Source organism: Pocillopora damicornis, chromosome 7 (genome assembly GCF_964200805.1).
Source record: "Pocillopora damicornis chromosome 7, jaPocDami1.2, whole genome shotgun sequence".
NCBI lineage: Eukaryota > Metazoa > Cnidaria > Anthozoa > Scleractinia > Pocilloporidae > Pocillopora > Pocillopora damicornis.
In genome coordinates, this window is record NC_142676.1 from 2,162,719 (window position 1) to 2,184,155 (window position 21,437).

General features: G+C 37.1%; 1 protein-coding gene, 1 long non-coding RNA gene and 1 pseudogene across 3 annotated transcripts; 1 reads left to right on the forward strand and 2 right to left on the reverse strand.

Moving 5' to 3' along the window:
- Positions 1 to 4,351: 4,351 nt before the first annotated feature.
- On the reverse strand, positions 4,352 to 4,843 carry LOC149041993 (bile acid-CoA:amino acid N-acyltransferase pseudogene; annotated as a pseudogene).
- A 5,812-nt stretch (positions 4,844 to 10,655) lies between these two features.
- Positions 10,656 to 17,041, reverse strand: LOC113665467 (bile acid-CoA:amino acid N-acyltransferase). Its single transcript, XM_089213355.1, has 3 exons — positions 15,501 to 17,041; positions 12,283 to 13,094; positions 10,656 to 11,136 (listed from the first exon to the last, which is right to left on the reverse strand). The coding sequence occupies exons 1-3, from the start codon at positions 15,982 to 15,984 to the stop codon at positions 11,086 to 11,088; spliced, it is 1,347 nt and encodes a 448-aa protein (XP_089069481.1). The 5' UTR covers positions 15,985 to 17,041; the 3' UTR covers positions 10,656 to 11,085.
- A 916-nt stretch (positions 17,042 to 17,957) lies between these two features.
- Positions 17,958 to 19,875, forward strand: LOC149041994 (uncharacterized). Of its 2 annotated transcripts, XR_016188709.1 has the most exons (3): positions 17,958 to 18,158; positions 18,742 to 18,843; positions 19,587 to 19,875. It is a non-coding gene; the product is annotated as an uncharacterized LOC149041994 (long non-coding RNA). The 2 variants fall into 2 exon arrangements; XR_016188710.1 differs by lacking the exon at positions 18,742 to 18,843 and having other exon boundaries at positions 17,964 to 18,158.
- The last annotated feature ends 1,562 nt before the right edge of the window (positions 19,876 to 21,437 follow it).

Genomic DNA, 21,437 nt, shown 5'->3' on the forward strand with positions numbered 1-21,437 from the left:
ATAAAAACTGGGACTCAATGTCCTAACGTGGAAGGTGAGGCCGTTTGAATTGAATCCATGATGATAATATTCTGCTTACTGCTGGGATAGGGTTGTCGATATTTGATGCTTTTGCGCAAAAATGATGGTAAATTTACGCTTGGTGATTCAAGCAAAAGATGATGCTGCCTAGTGAACAACATACTTAGGTATACGTACTCGGAGAAAAAGAACTCCGAGTCGAAACTACGACCTCCCGAGTAGTACTTCGGATGATGTACCACTGAGCTATAGGAGACTTGTGGCAAGCTAGGCCATTTAACTAGATCCGTGGTGACAACTTCCTGCATTCTGCTTCTTCGAAAGTCAGTCAGGTGTGTTACTAATAAGTTGTTATTACGTAAAACAAAAATTCATCCGCAAAATAATATGCACTTTAAACTGAGTGGAAGAACTGAACGGGAAAATGGTCGGTTCGAGCTCATGACGTTTTCTTCTTTTAGCTCACTGGGGGCTTTACAGCTTTGAATGGCCCTGGTTGCGTCAACAGGTATGGCCCTCATACAGGGATTTTTGCCTGATATATGTATAGGAAATCGTATGAACGCGAGTGCATTTCGTGATTTATGGGCACGAGTGATGTTTTGAAAGTTCTCAAAATTGCACGAGCCGTAGGCGAGTGCAATTTGAGAACTTTCAAAACATTACGAGTGACCATAAATCACGAAATGCACGAGCAGTTTCATACGATTTTTTATTTATTATATTCTCGACAAAATTACTCCATCGCGCTACTCTTCCATTTTTGGGTTTACTTTTCGTTGAGTCGCCCATGTTTGCCAGACATTTAACCAGGTCTGTGTAGCTTTCAATGTGTTTTTGTTTTTCGCATTTTCTTTAAGTTGCTCAACGATGTTTTGGTTTGACAAAGCAAACCGGCTGTCAGCCATTTTTTTATAATTTGGTGTTCAAATTTGGCGCTTCCCCGGTGTTTCCATGGCAACTTCTCCGTATTGCACTCTATAACCTCTATTGCACTCTATAACCTATTTATGCATTCATCATTGACCAATCAGAAACGCAATATTTTGTTGAGTATATAATAAACTCTCATAGAGCACGCTCTTTGAACCAATGACAGCGCGCGTTATATCCGAACTTTATTATAAAATTTATTATAGACGGTTTTTGGGCCGCTTGTCACGTAATGACACTATTGCTAATACAAATTCATTCTGAGACCAATATTTTTCTGTCAACCAAAGTGATTTGAGAGAGAGAAAAGAGAGGATTAATAAGTTATTTATCGGCTTGAGGTAGTGACCAACGTCTTTGCTTAAAAATACTGCCCAGCTGGAAAAACGAGATATATTTATTGAAAATGGCAACGAAAGTTGGGATGTACACGGCGACTCACGAAAGCGTTACCGCGGCCCGTGGGCAGAGATAAGAAAATACTGACCGGGTAAAGAACTAATCAGATTGCAGGATTCGTTACCGTGCCCTCTGAAAACAAATAGTAAATTTTATTTGTCTGGAATTATCTCGGTTAAAACTGAGGCTAGGTGAAAGCTAGGAAAGGCTTGTTTCCATTCTTATCAGGCAGCCGATATATTGATAGAAAACAACAACAATAACGATAACAACCAACTGCATGTATTCCCATGCGATTTTGCTCCCTGTTACTCCTTTACCTGGTTCCCTAAATCTGATTGTTACTTCTCCCCTCAAGCTGATATACATTTTCTTGAATATCAGTTATGAGACTTTGGTGTCATCTGACAATAACAAATTATATCTGATAGAGCAGAGCATTCTCATAACCTGTTTATTGCACAATGTGTGGATACCAAAGTGAGAAATTACATGTTAATCACTTGTGTGAGTTTAAGGGTGAAGCTCTTTCACTGAATTACATGTATTCATTTTAACACAGTTTTTTTACCGATCACACAAGATAAGTCATTCTTAATTAAAAAGCTTTCAGAGCAAATTCCTCCCTTGCAGTCATTTTTTTTCCATACCTAAGGAGAGAGAATAATCCATTTTTGAATTAAAATCTTAATAAAAATTTTGACTGTTAATCTTTTGGGTTGAAGAAAGGAAAAATAATTGAGTACCTATATAAACAAGTGTAAGGTAATTGATAAAAAGGAAAACAAAACAAAACAAGAAATTATATCAAGAAAAAGTGTTAAAATGTATATCTTAACATGTGCTGTGTATGTCTAACATGTGCAGTGGAGATCGTACGATTAAGATATTGCTTTGATTCAGTAACAATCGTTTATAAAATAACTCGTCAAAGGCGGCTGAAACTATACAACGTGTGAATAACCGTCAACTTTTTGGACCACTCAAAATGGCGGACATATGATGACAAATTCCCTCGCGAGTTTCCTCGTAACACATTTAAAAGGGCTGCTGTTGCTGTCTAAAAGGGCTGCTGTTGGTCTTGTCAGATCAAAGTTTTTATACTACATGACAGGAAACAGCCGTGAGCAAACGCTCGACGCGTGTCTTAGAAAGAAATTGAGAGGCTCAGTACAGTCTTCAATCTTTTTGTTTGATCGCTCAGCTTTGTTAAGGACTGCATTTTCAAAGGATTGCCCGATCACTGCACGACTCTCTAGAATTTACAATCACGAGGAAGGTAGACTTATATATTGAAGCTGGAAAATATTGGAACCAGGGTTTTTGTTTTCTCTTTTTTTTTGGAAATTGCGAACGGTCATGATTAATTGGAAACAGTACTTTAATTTGTGTCGTCCAATACTGTAAATCGCGGGCGTCCGATTTTGTTAATCACTCGTATGATCACAGACCGAAATGGAGTCCACTTGGTCCTATTTCCATTATGTTTAACTGAAGTTCATCCTTTATTCTTCCATACAAAGCTTTGTGCATTTTTCCATGATTTGATGAAATCTCTTTCGTTTTACATCCATCGCGGACCACAAAGACCACAAATTGCACGAGCCCTACGGACTCGTGCAATTTTGGTTTTGTTTGACAATTGGTCCAAGTGCTTCATATCTAGATGAATGCACAGCTGACGTATGAAGCAATTATTTTATAACATTTTTCAACCCGATGGAAATTTTTTTTCTCGAGGGATTTGTTTGCTGACGTCATGAGCGTGCACAACAGGAATTTATATAATAAGCTCGGTTGTGCACGACGCATTCTGATTGGTTCTCACTTATGATCTTTTGAAGGACAGACGTATAGATGGCGTCATCATTAAAACGTTTTTAAAATCTTTATCATATAAAACAAATAGATTCCAAGTTGCCGTGCGTCTGTTCAGTAATAGATAACAGAGGACGTGAGACGGAAGAACATGAGTGACACACTCGGCTGCGCCTCGTGTGCCACTTTTTTGTTCTTACCACATTTTGACGTCATCTGTGATCTATTTCTGAACAGACGTACGGCAACTTGGAATCTATTTGTCAAAGGAAGCACGCTCGCGCAATTGAATTTGATCAGACAAATTTCCTAGCTATGTTATAATAGTCTTAGAAAAAATTTACTCGTGCTTATTTATTTCAAATTACACTCGAAATCATGTGATTACCTATACTAACTAAATACCTCATAACAAAACAATTTTACCAGTGTTACTTCATGCTTAAAATTTACTTACTAAGCTTAAAATAAAATACTGCTGGAGGTTACGACACATCCAAACAATAAACTCTAGTGATATTGGAGATTATTATTCTTTCATGTCTTTTATTTCAGCAGGTTTATTGGTTTCTTTTTTACATCAACAGTAACTCTTGCAATAGTAGGTTTTTGGATAAAAATAGTTTTAGATGCCAGATATTGACTCTCCTTTCCAGAAGAATACCAAGGCATGGTATTATGACCATTATTTTTAGTTAACTTCATGTTAACTGTTATTAACGAGTATTTTAGTATTGGATTATTCGAACAGAAACTGCGATGTTGGTCCAAAACCTACACAACCCTTTTTTAGTGAGAGAGATCATTAAGTTCTTTTCCTGGAGTAATTAAAGCCTGAGATTACAAAGAGAATAAAAGGGACCCTTCATAGTGGTTTAAAACAATTAAGATGTTCTAGGAGTACTTGCATTAATGAAAACGGTTTTAACCATTGATAAAACCACATCTCAGATTCCTTTATTCTTTCAAGATCACCTTGCGGCATGGAAAGATAGGGTTGGGGTTTCCAGACAAACGTTTGCGGCGCGCGGTGAATGAAAATAAAATTTGCTGTTGTCACTTTAAAGAGATCATGACACATCTGGGAAGTTCAATAGCAGATTCTGATTCTTTTTTAATCTCTAAAATCATTATTCTACTCTTGACTAGCAGTGTTTTTCAGATAAACGTCAAACTTTTGCTACTCACCAGAAAAAGGTCCATCACCCGGAGGAAGAAAAAGAGTTCCACGGATTCTTCCTTCTCTCACAGGAATTCTCTTCACTCCATTCGCTATGTACCCCTTCTCAAACGTATTGCTAGACAAAGGCGGCGAAGAACTGGATTCCTGCGGATCCGTATGGCCATCAAAATAGTCCAGGACGACTTTGTAAGGCTTAGTGACATCAGATTTCGTCAGCCGAATTCCTTTTCTCTGCCCAGGTGATGGTTTCATGCTCCATAAGAGTCCCATTGCTGAAACTCCGCGATAAGATCCACCAACAGATGGTTCACGACAAACATCAACCTGGCCATGTCTGGTAGCGATGAAGTGAGCGTGTGACTCGAACACTTTCTCGCCATCTCCAACAACTCGTGCCTCGAGTGTAATCTTCTGTAGTGGTTTCAATCGAAATACGTTAATCTTAGTTATTTTGTCGATGAGTGAGAATTTTGGCCACAAGGTAAGCATCTTCTTTGAAATTAATGACAAACCTGCCCGAGATACACCTATTGAGTCAACGACCTATTGCATAAATCATCTCTTCTTGCATAAGTCATTAACATTCAACAATCAACAATCAACATGACGGTGACGCATTGTTCCCGGAAGGATGGACAATGATTGGTCGCAATTAAAAGAGATGACGCAAAAGGACCCTCCTAAATATTCAAAACATTGACGACAGACGACTCGGCAACTATTCAATATGGCGGCCGAAAATTACTGCAGTCGATTTCCTCGTTCATTTTAAATCTATGTTCTTCTGCAAAGAGTTACCATTCTGTAAGGAAGGTTTGAAGTTTCCATAAATGTTTGCTTTCATATGTTCGTAACGTGTGAAGGTTTTGTCGTGCATATCGTACAAAGGAACATCTTTTGCCGTCACTAATAGGGGTCACTATGAGTCATTCCTTGGTCCTTTTGAGACATCCCGGTATAGAATATGGATTAATTTCTAGTGAAGCATTTTAACATCACATCTTAAGTTTTTGTGACAAAAGTCCTTTTGAGATTAAGCTTTTTCCCTCGTATTTTTCCTACAGTAAACTCCACATATTGTGAAGAGGTCATACATACACGGAGCTATAAAGCTGTTTTTTTTTATTTTTTTTTGCATTGTAGGTGTAAAGTTATGAAATCCCTAATGAAATGGTTTCCGAATCTCCACAAAAATAGTGGGTTAATTAGGGGAAAGGAGGTGTGTGTGTGGAAAGTGAAGTAAGTGTAAAATGATGAAAAATAATACGTACCATTAAGCAGTGTAAAAATAAAAGGCTTAGTCGATGAAAAACAGTAACCTTGAGGGACCAACAAACAGCAAGGCAGCTACGTCAACCACAAGGCAGCGTAAAAATAAAAATCATTAGTTGTTAAATTGTGTACTATAGGGTCGAGGAACCAACAGACTGCTAGGCAACCACGTCAACCACAAGGCAGTACAAACATTAATGATAATAATAAGGATGGTTAGAATGAAAAGTTTTGAGATAGTCATAATTGGAGGAAATGAAATGAGGGGATGATTAATAGTACGGTTAGTAGGTTTTAAGAGTAGCAGGTGGGAGGTGGTGTATAGGGGGCTTACAAAATTTTTATGAAAACCATTCCTGGATTGACTATTTTGATTCATATAAGGGGGGGTTCGTTTTGGATTGGTTGCTTTAAGGCGCTTTCGATAAACAAACGATTTGAGGTTAATGATTGATCAACGTTTTTCGTATCTACCTTAAATTTGATGGGAAATAAAATAGATACAAAAGTAAATGCCAAAATAATTTAATGCTATAAAAACTTGACCAAGTTATTGTAACAATACATTATATATTGTAAAATATAAACCAAAGAGAAATTCTCTCTAATATCATCTTAATAAAAATAATAAAAGTTTACCTGATGTTAAATTGACTATTATACGTTCTGAAATGATAGGTATTTAATGTTCGATATAAAATAAGTGTAGTTAAAGGTTGCTTGTGTTCTTAACTTGTCCATTCAAGAAAGGTCATTTTCCTCGGTGTAAATCAAAATAAAACCAAATGTGTGATTTAGAGTCAATATTGTTCATGATAAAATCTTCATAAAAAATTTGTCGTGCTAGTTTTTCTCCTTTCTTTGCAGTTGCCCAATGTTGTGAAGTAAGGATCCATTCTGTTATAGGATGTAGAGAATAACCATTGCCAAGGCAAAATAACATTAATTGGAAGGTGTCTTGATCGCTTATCGGTTTTTTCCAGAATTTGAGTCGTATGTCATTCAGCCAGGAGGAAAGTGGGTAAAAGGCATTACCATTGATTAAAGTAAGTAAGCTCCTTCCTTTTTCGATTAGTCGTGGTCCTGACAGGTGTCATATATTAGTGTTGAAGATTTTGATCGCTGAGAAGTTGTTCATGGTAGAGAAGCTGATGTGATCGCTGGTATATGTTTAAGAAGTGGAAGGTATAATATATTTACTTGGAAAAAAGCATATCAAGAAAAAGAGTAGCAAAGTAGTTAAAAAGTGTAAAATAGGAAATAAACTAAACATCGAAGACATGAATCAGATGCTTTAAATATATCTTTTGTGGTTCAATTTTGCAAAAAAATTGTTTAATTTCGTCAGAAAAAGAAATTAAAAAAATACACTTTTTCTTTAGTAACAAGAAAAATGAAATAAATCAAACCAACTTAAGCACAGTACATTATTACCATAAATGTTATTATGAATCACTTGACATTTTTGTAGTTCAAAATTTGCATTGTTCTTCAGTAATGTTCAGAAATTCGTTATCTAAGCCGAAAAAAAAACCTGATTTAAAACTGCTTCACATTAAATCAAAGTGCTCTGTGAGCAAACTCGTGAATTGACAGATGACTTACATGATTTTCTGGATTATGTTTAATGTTATCTGGTTTAGGGAATTTTGTGGTTGATTGTCATATTTAGAGTACGAGCAGTAGTTCAGTGTTCGCTAATGTAGCAAAGAAACAAAGTAACGTTGGGATAAGAAAGCATGCTATTATAGCATGACCATGCTATTACATTTTACAAGGGTGGATGATGTCATGGGTTTTAAACATATATCATTTTTGTTTCTGGTTCAAAAGAAAAGGTTGGAAGTAAATGAGAGTGAAAAGTGAAATTTACTATCTATCATTGTAAATATTAGAAAATCAAAGCAATACTGTTTTAATGAAAACGTCAATGATTCCCTCTTTATCAAACGAGACAAACGGGAACGAGTTTCGAGTGATATAACTGAGCCCAGACTGCCACCGTCATTTTGTATTTGCGCCTGGTTAGATTTTGGTCACGTGCCAGGCAACGTATAATCAAGAACAAGATATAATTTCATTTCATGCCTATTCATCAATTTTTTGGTGTATAACTTTCGCATTTTAGTACGTAATATTTATTTTGAATCTTCAAATTGTCTTGAAACTTAAAAGAATATTGTTCTTTAAAAATTCACTGAAAATCCGTAGCCAAAATTATTTGTTTAAGTGTTATTTGATTTTCGTGTTAACCTGTAATTTCGTTAGTCGCCAGCACCTTACACACGATACGAAATGTAATGATCGATTTTGTCCTCAATCTCACGCCATAACAGAAAAAGCTTTTGAACACCTGTAAACTCTGAGCGCTTCGGAGTAAGTGATATTTTTAATGAATCTTCGAATTCTTTTCAAGTTCAAGGATTGTAAATTACAATTTTATGAAAAACGAAGGTTCTCTTATTTCAGTGTGAATCATCGCACGCCTGCCAGTCGCTGGCGCCGCTTGTTGAAACTAAAACGAAAAAGAAATAAACTCTTTTAAGATTATCATTGGCTTGTTTTTCACCCCACCACTATTCTTAGCAACAAAGATCGCCATTTCGTTTGTTTATTACTCGCCAAAAACTATCAAATGCACTCAAAAGCCTAAAATCGAAAAAAGTTTATAGGAATCGACCAATCGAGTGAGCAGGCGAGTGCCATTCTCCACATCATATCTACAACTCGCTCTTGTGCATGCGCGCAATTCACGAGTTAAAAAGGAAAAGGGAAGGAGTTTTAAGTGCTGGAAAAGCTAATAGGGCCATAAGAACTTTTCGGAGAAGCGGTGGCTGATTACGGAATAGAAAAGCTGTATTTCTCGATAACATTTGTAACAAGTACGATGCGTCTCGAAAGTAAAATTGCGAGAGTGGAAACAGTTTCTGTGGGGATCGGTTTCAATTAAAATAGTCTAATAAATATTGTACGAGCTAAAATTGATAATAAAAATAAAAGTACTCACGTTGAAAAGAAGAAAAGTGCGTTATAGTCACCTAGCCCGGCGTGACTTATCTTAGTTAAAAATATTTTTGTTGCCCGCAAAAAAATTTTTTGTAAAATCCTCGGATGGTTAGTCATATAATCGATTCCATACAGTAATTATTCGTTCTTAAACGGTGGAAGATCATCGGAAATCCGTATGTAAGGTTTGTATTCATAGGTGGTGGATAGCAAATCGCGAAAAGAGGTCAATGGAACAAAAAAGTAAATTTTTCTTTCGAAAGAAACTCTAATTTGATTCTTCGTTCTATTGTACAGATAGGAAAAAATGTTTTTCATACTTCATGTCTATGAGAGATTTTATTCAACTTCTATTTAAAAAGTTAAATATAATAAGGTTTGAAAATTTTCAAGATAAACAACAGAAGTGACAAGATTATTTTAATTCATTTAGAAAATGGCTGTTATTATAATAAATTGAAAATACCCACATTTTGTATGGTACAGGAAAAAAACTGAGGCTAAGTGAAAGCTAAAAAGGGTTTGTTTCCATTCTTATCAGGCAGCCCATACATTGATAGAAAACAACAACGATAACAACAATAACGATAACAACCAACTGCATGTATTCCCATGTACGTCATTGGGAATTTAAAAGCGATAATGCTCCCTGTTAATCCTTTACCTCCCTAAATCTGATTGTTAATTCTCCCCTCAAGATGATACACATTTCCTTGAATATCAGTTACGAGACTTTGGTGTTAAATCACGATAACAAATTCTATCTGACAAGTCAGAGTATTCTCATTTCCTGTTTGCTGGAGAATGTGTGGATACTGAAGGAAGATATTACATAAGTTAATCACTTGTGTGAGTTTAAGGATGAAGCTCTTTAACTGAATTACACGTATTCATTTTAGCACATTTTTTTTACCGATCACGCAGAATTACATTCTTTAAAAGCTTTCAGAGCAAATTCCTCCCTCGCAATCATTTTCGTTCCTTACCTAAAGAGAGATAGTAATTGATATCTTAATAAAATTTTTGACTGTTGATCTTTCGGGTTGAAAAAGGAAAAAGAATTGAGCGCCTATATAAACAAGTGTAGGTAATTAATAAAAAGAAAAGAAAAGAAAACAAGAAATTATATCAAGAAAAAGTGTTAAAATGTATATATTAACAATCAATGATACGTAGACAGCATTTACGAAATAGAGGACTTTTCCCCCGTTTAAATAGTCCCATCCAAGAAGGACAGGGTTGGCAGGATTCTATGCAGTTATGAAAACCCGAGACGGAGTAGTAGGTGTGCATAACAGGGTTTTTCGACCCCTCGGATTAGAAAAGATGAGGCTATGCAAACATTAAACATTACTTTCATAATTTTCTTTGGAATACAAACACAGTAAGATTTAATACGGCCTTTTTTCATTGAATTCCTCCAGTTTCTGTTGTGCAATTTACGGTACAAATGTCCAAATTGAACGGACTTGGAAAGACTCACGAAAGAGCGTACATTTGTTGTAAAACTGAAATCAAAACTTCGCTCTCGCTCTTTCACTATGAAAAAATTGTTTGAGAAAATTCAGATAGTAAATAAATGAAAGTTTCATTGATCAGCTCAACTTTAACCTAATACCTCATGTTTGAACTTTTTAGGTACTTGCCGTGAACGATTAAAATTTATTATAGAAGGTTTTTGGGTCGCTTGTCACGTAATGACACAATTGCTGATACAAATTCATTCTGAGACCAATATTTTTCTGTCAACCAAAGTGATTTGAGAGAGAGAAAAGATAGGATTAATAAGTTATTAGGTAGTGACCAACGTCTTTGCTTAAAAATACTGCCCAGCTGGAAAAACGAGATATATTTATGGAAAATGGCAACGAAAGTTGGGATGTACACGGCGACTCACGAAAGCGTTACCGCGGCCCGTGGGCAGAGATAAGAAAATTCTGACCGGGTAAAGAACCAATCAGATTGCAGGATTCGTTACCGTGCCCTCTGAAACAAAAATAGTACATTTTATTCGTCTGAAATTATCTCGATTAAAACTGAGGCTAAGTGAAAGCTAGGAGGGGCTTGTTTCCATTCTTATCAGGCAGCCGATATATTGATAGAAAACAACAACAATAACGATAACAACCAACTGCATGTATTCCCATGCGATTTTGCTCCCTGTTATTCCTTTACCTGGTTCCCTAAATCTGATTGTTACTTCTCCCCTCAAGCTGATATACATTTCCTTGAATATCAGTTACGAGACTTTGGTGTTATATGACAATAACAAATTATATCTGATAGAGCAGAGCATTCTCATAACCTGTTTATTGCACAATGTGTGGATACCAAAGTGAGAAATTACATGTTAATCACTTGTGTGAGTTTAAGGGTGAAGCTCTTTAACTGAATTACATGTATTCATTTTAACACAGTTTTTTTACCGATCACACAAGATAAGTCATTCTTAATTAAAAAGCTTTCAGAGCAAATTCCTCCCTTGCAGTCATTTTTTTCCATACCTAAGGAGAAAAAATAATCCATTTTTGAATTAATATCTTAATAAAAATTTTGACTGTTAATCTTTTGGGTTGAAGTAAGGAAAAATATTTGAGTACCCATATAAACAAGTATAGGGTAATTGATAAAAAGGAAAAAAAACAAAACAAAACAAGAAATTATATCGAGAAAAAGTGTTGAAATGTCTATATTAACAATCAATGATATATAGACAGCATTTACGTAAAAGAGGACTTTTTCCCTGTTTAAATAGTCCTATCCAAGCAGGACAGGGTTGGCAGGGTTCTATGCAGTTATGAAAACCTTAGACGGAGTAGTAGGTGTGCACAACAGGGTATTTCGACCCCTCGGATTAGAAAAGATGAGGCTATACAAACTTTGCACAGTACTTCATTGCTTTTAATAAAATACTTCCACAAAATTGCACGCGGATCCGTAAACTTAAAACTGGTCAATATTTTTTATTTTAAACACCATTGCTCCTAGCGCTTGGACTCTGCTTGGTTAATTTCTCTATAGAGCTATGTGCTTTGTATAAGTCTCACCCCTCCCCCCTTCCCGTGGAAATTGTAAAATCAGAGGGCTTTAGGACGTTTTGAACCACAATAGTAGCTCGTAATTTTCTTTGGAAATGTTGCTCAGATACCGTACAGGCACTCCTAAAAATCACGGTCGCCTATTTTAAAGGCATTCCTCTGTAGAAATATCGTGAATTAGTTCGTCACTCCAGGATTTATTTCTTGTTTTTATCAAAACGTTAAAGAAAATATTTTGACTTTACTCGGTTTTAATTGAATTAAAGATTACTGTGCAACTGAATTGAATGGATAATTTTCAATTCATTTTGTTTGCAAGAAGAACTTATGAAACTTCAAAGAAAATAGCCGCATAAAGCTTTGAATGAAAGCAATTCAAAACGTGCAGGCATAATGCTTAGGGACATTGAACCGAAATGATTTAATTAGCTACCGCGTGGGACTGGGCCACCCATATAATTAAATGAGCACATGCAAGAGATTATAGTCTCTTGGCACGTGCAATTTTTGTGTGTTGTGGAACCTAATGTTGGGCCCAATGAAAGCTTTGGTGACCTGTGGTTATCTGTGAAAGTTCTCAAACACATGGCAAGCATTAAAGTATTCTTATACCTCACTCTCTGTGTCTTGTTGGAGATGTTTTCGCAGAAAATGTAAAATCTTTGGCCAGCAGTCTTCTTGTGCTCTGGCATGTGCAACAGTCTCCCCTCCCAAAGCTACGTAAGGGTAACCACCCAATTCTTTAGCAACTTTGCTGAAAGAAGAATCACAAAGAGGAACGTAGGGTGGTTCGATGACGTGTCCCGCTTGGGGATAACGCAAGTTTGTGCACAAATGTTCTTTTCCATTCTCCTTCAGGCGATCAATAATGAACTTTACTGTAAAATCGGTGGGGACGTTCAAGTCATCAGTTCCAGAAACCAGCATGACAGGGCAATTGATGTTCTCAACTGGTGTAATAGCTGAGTATTTGGAGACTGTTGTTGGATTCATGTAATCAATGCCAGTTGGTAGGGAGAAACGATAGATGCTGCCCTTTTCTGAAGACACCACTTTGCTCTCATCTAGGGGTATTATTTCTGAGACTCTCCCTCTTAATTGGAAAGGGAGAAGGCAGGCGATTACCAGAGGTGAAATAGCTACAACGGCCTTTATTGGTGCGATCTGATAGCTTGTCATCAACAGTGCAATCCATGACCCATAGCATATAGCGTGCATGCCGATACCATGTGGAAGCACTTTAGGGTGACTTATAAGCCAGTTGGCAGCTTCTTCAAAATAATCCAAGTTTACTGAAGATGGAAGCAATGGTTGATCTTCATAGCCCAAGTAGGCCAAAGCAAGAGTAGCGAATCCATGAGATGCCAAAAGTGAAGCCTTAAATTCCACTAATCCACCTGCAGCACCAAGCAGATCTATGACTCCTGTAAAGGAACATTGACTGATTGAGTGCAAGATATGTCTAACATGTGCAGTGGAGATCGTACGATTAAGATATTGCTTTGATTCAGTAACAATCGTTTATAAAATAACACGTCAAAGGCGGCTGAAACTATACAACGTATGAATAACCTTCAACTTTTTGGACCACTCAAAATGGCGGACATATGATGACAAATTCCTTCGCGAGTTTCCTCGTAACACATCTAAAAGGGCTGCTGTTGCTGTCTAAAAGGGCTGCTGTTGGTCTTGTCAGATCAAAGTTTTTTATACTACATGCCAGGAAACAGCCGTGAGCAAACGCTCGACGCGTGTCTTAGAAAGACATTGAGAGGCTCAGTACAGTCTTCAATCTATTTGTGGATCGCTAAGTTTTGTTAAGGACTGCATTTTCAAAGGATTGCCCGATCACTGCACGACTCTCTAGAATTTCCAATCACGAGGAAGTTAGACATATATATTGAAGCTGGAAAATTTTGGAACCAGGTTTTTTGGCTAAAAATTAAACTGAAAGCTTTGTTTATTGGAAATTATTAATTTAGATTGATCCACCGTAAAATAGACGACTTGTAATTCTGTTTTGCAGGCAGTATTTCACATTATCGATCAGTTGAGATCAATTCATCAAAACGATAACGATGTAATCCATCTGCTTTATCTGTTCAATAATCGGAATGCACTCCACCTCGTTTTCTTTGTGGAGCAGTCGTTGCAAGAGCGTTCCGCCATTTTCTGAATGAATCTTGATAACCATTACAATTTCGTCAAATATGAATAGTGCATTAGCTGCTTTACTCTTCACTAATCATTCTATTTAGTTGTAATCGGACAGTTTGCTGTAATCGGACACCTGTAATCACAGTATTGATCAGAATAACCATGGCAACAACTACTTATCCTGAAAAAAAAAAAAAAGGAATTTCCAAATTGGAGAAAATTTTTTTTCCTTAGACATTGTCTCCACCGCAATTGTTTGTCCTAAATGTATTTGTTTTCTTTTTTTTTTGGGAAATTGCGAACGGTCATGATTAATTGGAAACGGTACTTTAATTTGTGTCGTCCAATACTGTAAATCGCGGTCGTCCGATTTTGTTAATCACTCGTATGATCACAGACCGAAATGGAGTCCACTTGGTCCTATTTCCCTATTTTTAACTGAATTGCATCTTTTATTCTTCCATGCAAGGCTTTGTGCATTTTTCCATGATTTGATAACATCTCTTTCGCTTTACATCCATCGCAGACCACAATAACCACAAATTGCACGAGCCCTACGGACTCGTGCAATTTTGATTTTGTTAGTCTTTGAAAAAATTTACTAGTGCTAATTCATTTCAAACTACACTCGAAACCATGTGATTACCTATACTAACTAAATACTACATGACAAAAAATTTTAACAGTGTTACTTTGTGACATAAAATTTACTTAAGCTTAAAATAAAATACTGCTGGAGGCTACGACACATCTAAACAATAAACTCTAGTGATATGGAGATTATTATTCTTTCATGTCTTTTACTCTTGCAGGTTCATTGTATTTTTTTTTACCTCAATAATTACTTTTCATTAAAATAATAGGTTCTCGGATAAAAATAATTTTAGATGCCAGATATAGACTCTCCTTTCCAGAAGAATGCCAAAGCATCAGACAGCGTATAAAATTAAATGGTGTGCAAACACCATGCCGAATTGCGAAATGAGCCATACTCAGTGCAAGGGACTCATTTTGATAATCAATATTTCCTTATGATCATTACTGTTTACTGTTATTGACGAGTATTTTAATACTGGATTATCGAACAGAAACTGCAACGTTAGTCCAAAACCTAGACAACCCTTTTTCAGCGAAAGAGATCATTAACTTCTTTTCCTGGAGTAATTAAAGTCTGAGATCACAAAGAGAATAAAAGGGAGCCTTCGTAGAGGTTTGAAACAAATAAGATAATCTAGGAGTACTTGCATTAATGAAATGGTTCAAACCATCGATAAAACCTCATCTCACATTATTCTTTCAAGATCACCTTGCAGCATGGAAAGATGGGGTTGGGGTTTGCAGACAAACGTTTGCAGCGCGCGGTAAATGAAATTGGTCTCTGCTGATCTGTTGAAGTAGCACAACAGTATATTAAGGAAAAGTAATATTTTCTGAATTACGACCAGTAACATTACACAGAGGTGATCAACCAAAAAAGTGATTCTTGGCAAAAACCTGAACTGTATGTCTAACACCGTTGTCACTTTTAAGAGATCATGACATATCTGTAAAGCTCAATAGCGGACTCTGATTGCTACTCGATCAATTACTTTTTAATTCTAATATCTAACAACACTATTCTAGTCTTGACTAATGGTTTTTTTTTGGATAGACGTGAAACTTTCGCTACTCACCAGAAAAAGGTCCATCACCCGGAGGAAGAAAAAGAGTTCCACGGATTCTTCCTTCTCTCACAGGAATTCTCTTCACTCCATCCGCCATGTACCACTTCTCAAACGTATTGCTAGACAGAGGCTGCAAAGAACTTGCTTCCTGCGGATCCGTATGGCCATCAAAACAGTCCAAGACGACTCTGTAAGGTTTAGTGACATCAGATTTCATCAGTCGAATTCCTTTTCTCTGCCCAGGTGATGGTTTCATGCTCCACAAGAGTCCCATAGCTGAAACTCCGCGATAAGATCCACCCACAGATGGTTCGCGACAAACATCAACCTGGCCATGTCTGGTAGCGATGAAGTAAGCGTGTGACTCGAACACTTTCCCGCCATCTCCAACAACTCGTGCTCTGAGTGTAATCTTCTGCAGTGGTTTCAGTCGAAATACGTTAATCTTAGTTATTTTGTCGATGAGTGAGAATTTTGGCCACAAGGTAAGCATGTTCTTTGAAATTGGCGACAAAATTGCCTGAGATGCACCTACTGAGTCAACGACCTATGAAGTCAATTATCTCTCTTTCACCGTTCTAGACTAATTTATTCCTTTTAAGTCATTAACATTCTTGACAGTGATGCATTGTTCCCGAAAGGTTGGGCGATAATTTGATCCGAGATTGAATGGCGACATTGTTTCCGTAGATAGGATCAAAGGAAGCTGACAACTCAATAGAGACAAATAAACAGAGACAACTAAGAGAGACAACTTAAGCCATGAAATTATAGAGGGCATGAGTAGAAAAAACTCCGGAAAAAGTTCGCAGCATGCATTCTACAGAGGCGCTATCAACATGCCCTGGCATCCGTTCCGTGTTTTAGGATTTGGGGTCATTTTCCGCCGTTCCGTGCTTTAGGATTTGGGGTCATTTTCCGCCGTTCCGTGCTTTAGGATTTGGGGTCATTTTCCGCCGTTCCGTGCTTTAGGATTTGGGGTCATTTTCCGCCGTTCCGTGCTTTAGGATTTGGGGTCATTTTCCGCCGTTCCGTGCTTTAGGATTTGGGGTCACTTTCCGCCGTTCCGTGTTTTAGGATTTGGGGTCATTTTCCGCCGTTCGATGTTTTAGTGTCGGAAACAGAATAATAGCATAGATATCAAATAGCGATTGTGAAATGTTTGTCTGGAAATTTTGTTATTCTTATGTCTGGAAGATTCGTATCTAGCCAATCAGCGTTCTTTTTAACTAAGGTGTCCCGCAAAGATAAGGAACAATTGTCTGTGATTTATTTAGCTTTCAGTCGAAGTAATCTTTTACATCAGTCGAGTCGAGGAGTTGTGACAGTTGTGAAACCTAGCGAGAATAGAAGAGGAGAAGAATAAAAATCTAGTGAAGACGAGACAGTGTGGGCTATCCTTACTAATTCCCCTCATTAGGATCTGAGGTCATTTTTCGCCGTTCCGTGTTTTAGGATTTGGGGTCATTTTCCGCCGTTCCATGTTTTAGGATTTGGGGTCATTTTCCGCCGTTCCGTGTTTTAGGATTTGGGGTCATTTTCCGCCATTCCGCCATTCCGCCGTTCCGACCCTAAAAGCCGGAACGGCGGAATGGCGGAAAATGACCCCAAATCCTAAAACACGGAACGGCGGAAAATGACCCCAAATCCTAAAACACGGAACGGCGGAAAATGACCCCAAATCCTAAAACATGGAACGGCGGAAAATGACCCCAAATCCTAAAACATGGAACGGCGAAAAATGACCTCAGATCCTAAAACATCGAACGGCGGAAAATGACCCTAAAAGCCGGAACGGCGGAATGGCGGAATGGCGGAAAATGACCCCAAATCCTAAAACACGGAACGGCGGAAAATGACCCCAAATCCTAAAACATGGAACGGCGGAAAATGACCCCAAATCCTAAAACACGGAACGGCGAAAAATGACCTCAGATCCTAAAACATCGAACGGCGGAAAATGACCCCAAATCCTAAAACACGGAACGGATGTCAGGGCATGTTGAATTACACTTCCCTTTCAGAAAGGGCAATTTAAACGCCATAGAGTTGACGATTTGCAATTTGTTAAGGAACAGAAGAAATCCGCTGAACGAATTGGTGAAATAGCCTCTTTTTTGTTTAGAAATTTTATTTCTTCAGCTGATATGTAAGCCGTAAATTTCACAGTAGGATGGTGGTGTTTTGGACACCAGGTCGCGAAGAAATTCTTCAAATTCTTCTTGACGGCTTCCTTCTGCTAACTTTCTTTTGTCTTTTCACGCCATGAGAAATTCCCACGCGCGTGACACCCTGCAAACCTCTCTTCAACTAGTGTTACTCAAGTCCCAAAACTGCAAAATTGCACGATGACGTAAACCTTTTCGGAAATGCTCTTATTACGTCCGATCGCTCTGAAATTCCGACTGTAGCAAGTAAGCATTCTAAGCCAATCACATAGCAAATTTTAGCTCCGAACTATCAAATTTGACCTTCGGAGCCCTTTCCGGAAATCATTTTCGTACGACTTCAATCTGCGATAATGGCGTCTGGTGCGAAGCGCCAGAGATACAGCGTAGCTGAGGCTTTAGACATCATTCTTGACGATGGAAGTGAGCATGGTGGTATGTCTAGTGGTGAGGAATCTGAAATAGACAGAAAACTGGAAAATCCTAGCGAAGAATCGAGGTAAGTAATCTATAAACATTCTTGCGATATTTAAATGCGTGACGCACGTGATGTTGAAACAGCGTAAAATTAAATTTACTTTTACTTTTCTCGCTCGAATCCTTGTTTTTTGCCTTGAGATAGACCTGTAGATGTATATTTGTGAATGTAAAGCAATATATATTGTGATAAAACATGATTTTGGAGCGACAGAGTAAATAATCTTCAATGGAATTTGACAACGCAACGACCTAAATTATCAGCCGATGACAGATCGATCGCATGACGCAGTGCGCGTCCGAACTAAATCAAAACAAATCCTTTATTTCAAAACGATAGTTGTATATAGATCGACCTGTATATTATCTTGTATGTTTTGTATGTTTTTTAGATGTGGTTCTACTTGTTACACGCTAAAAATTCTCAAAAAAAAACAAATTATGCTCGAGAATGAGTGGAATGATATAAAATGACAGTTTCCGGTTTCACTTCTGAATTGTTTACTCTTGAAAATACTGGTGGTGCATTGCAAGTGAAAGGCTTTTGATATATGTTGCGCTTTATGTATTTTGAGGATGATTATCTCATTTGTCCCTGTTTCAAGGCAAAATTTCAGAAGTCAAACAAAGAAATATAGTTCCAATGGTTGCACTGTAGACTTCAAGAGGGATTAGCAAATTTGGGCTTGGGGTGATGATAAGATAAGGTCAGACTAATTAGTCCGTATGTCAATCTTCAAACAAAGAACAATAGTTCCAATAGTTGCACTGTAGACTTCAAGAGGGATTAGTAAATTTGGGCATTTCACTTCTGAATTGTTTACTCTTGAAAATACTGGTGTTGTATTGCACGTGAAAGGCTTTTGATATATGTTGCACTTTATGTATTTTGAGGTTGATTATCTCATTTGTCCCTGTTTCAAGGCAAAATTTCAGAAGTCAAACAAAGAAATATAGTTCGGATGATTGCACTGTATACTTCAAGAGGGATTAGTAAATTTGGGCTTGTGGTCATGATGAGGTCAGACTAATTAGTCAGTGTGTCAATCAGTGTTGACAAGATATGTGTAACACGTCTCAGATTTGTTATCTTTCAACCAATTTTTTATGGAGATGTTGCCCATATAACAAGGAACCTCTTAAGTTAATTTTTGCCTTATTACTTTGTATTATTTGGGTATTACTTAATTCACAGTTCAAATTTAGATGATATTTTATGCTAATTAATGTTAGTTTGAAAGCATTCAATGAGTTGTTTCCTTTTTCTTGGAGAGGAAACATGCATTTCAGGAAAGCTTATTTACTGCTGTTTCAAGTGAGGTATAGCTTACTTCCCTTGTGTAAATACTTGGTGAGGAATAAATTTTTCAATAATCTGGGTCAGTTTTTATGGTTTTGGGGTACAGTTTGGAAAAAAATTCTAATTAATTCCATATTTGTTCTTTTTCAGCCAGAGTCTCTGGATGTCTTGCCCATAAGATAAGGAATATTTTATCTTAGAAATGTTTCCTTTTTTACTCCAATCCATTCAGGCTCAGGCTGTTTCAAAGTCAAAAGTTGTACAATAATTTATGCAAATTGTATGCCATTTTCTTAGCATGATTTAAAATCCATGGATTTTTGGAGGCTAAATATATTTTTTCTGAAAAGCTAATTTTGTCCTCTTTCAAATGAGATATAGCACTAATCACTAGTGTAAATACTGTTGACAAAAAAAATAAAAGAAAAAAGGTTACCATTATTTGTCCTTTTTCTATGTTTACCCGAAAGAGTTAACGCTTGCAAGCTCGGTAGGTGTCGATGCGGTTACCTAAACCTGTTAAGAATGAATCCTGAAGTATCATATCCTTTATAGTCGAAATGTGTTGCAGGCACCCTGTAACCATCTCTGTAATGAAATTCATATGTTGCATTCATATTAAACGTTAATTTGTCTGTGAAATGTGACTCATTGGAAACTCCATATTTTGATCTTGATGTTAAAATTTGGTCTCCTTTTCACTATCATGTCTCATTCCATAATCAAAAAAGTATACAGGTACAAATCCTAACGTTGCTGCTTGTTAAATGCCATCCGCACATGAGTTATTTCAGCATCATTATCATTTGTTGGTGTAGCTAAATTGATTATTATTTTATTGGACATATCTAAATCAGCGGACATGTGTTGCAGCTCCATTCTACTTCTGCTGTGATCACTAAAGAAGTTAGTTGATGTTCTTGAAACTGTCCTAGAACTACTGGCGGCTGATATGTCAATAGATGAATGGTCAATAGATGCTGAAGGAAAATACAGTTCAAATAGCACTGTATATTCACCAGTTGTAGGTTCATAATGTTTAACCCAACACGAGATTAATAATACCCTCGTGCGCTATCCAAATGCAGTTTCATTTCATAGGTTTTTTAATTGAACTGATGAGTCTTGATTAATGAATTTAACCCCGGTAGTGTCATCTTCATCTCTGAACTGTCCACTTTTGTTCATGATGTGTGCAAATGTGTTTTTCAAATCTGTACTACCAGTAGACTAATTCACTATGTCATTAACATACTTCTGATGATAAGTAGTCATTAGTGTATCATTATTGTTGATAGTTGTATTGAAAAAATTAGCATAAGCAGGATGTGTGCTTTCATGTGGTTGTACCTATTTGGCATTACTTATACTTCTGTTGTTCATTTTCAAATTATCAGTCATTACTCTTAGTACTTTGTCGGTTTGCGTAAACACAAAAAAATTGTGGGAAGAGATTATTCAGTTTTTCTTGCTTACGAAGCGTGAAATTTAAATATACTCGGATTGAACAGTCGAGTCGAATGGGAGAAATTGACGAGCGTGTGCGACTATTTCCACTCGCCCTTGTTTTTTTTTTTTTTTAACTCCTTTCGTTGAATTGAAATACGGAAAGAGAATGATACCCATGAAACTACATGAATTAACGACGCGCAAGGCTTCGGACGTTATCACTAGGTTTAAGTCACACGCTAGAGGAAGGAGAATATGAACCTTTTTGTGCACATCGGGAACAAAATCTCATTCACGCAGCGCGAAATTTAAATGCACGCACATTAAACAATTGAGCAAATGACGATAGTCTTCTACATGATTGGACGGCGTGGTAGAATTCGGACGTTAATACCAGGTTACACATGCTCTCATTATCTTTGCATCGCGCAGTGAGCCTCTAATTGAATATATCTTTCGCCAGTTTTAAGCAATATAAAGGAAAAAACGGTGACATCTCTTTACTTCAGATACGAAAGCTACAGTCGCCCCACCATCCACCCCACCGTGACT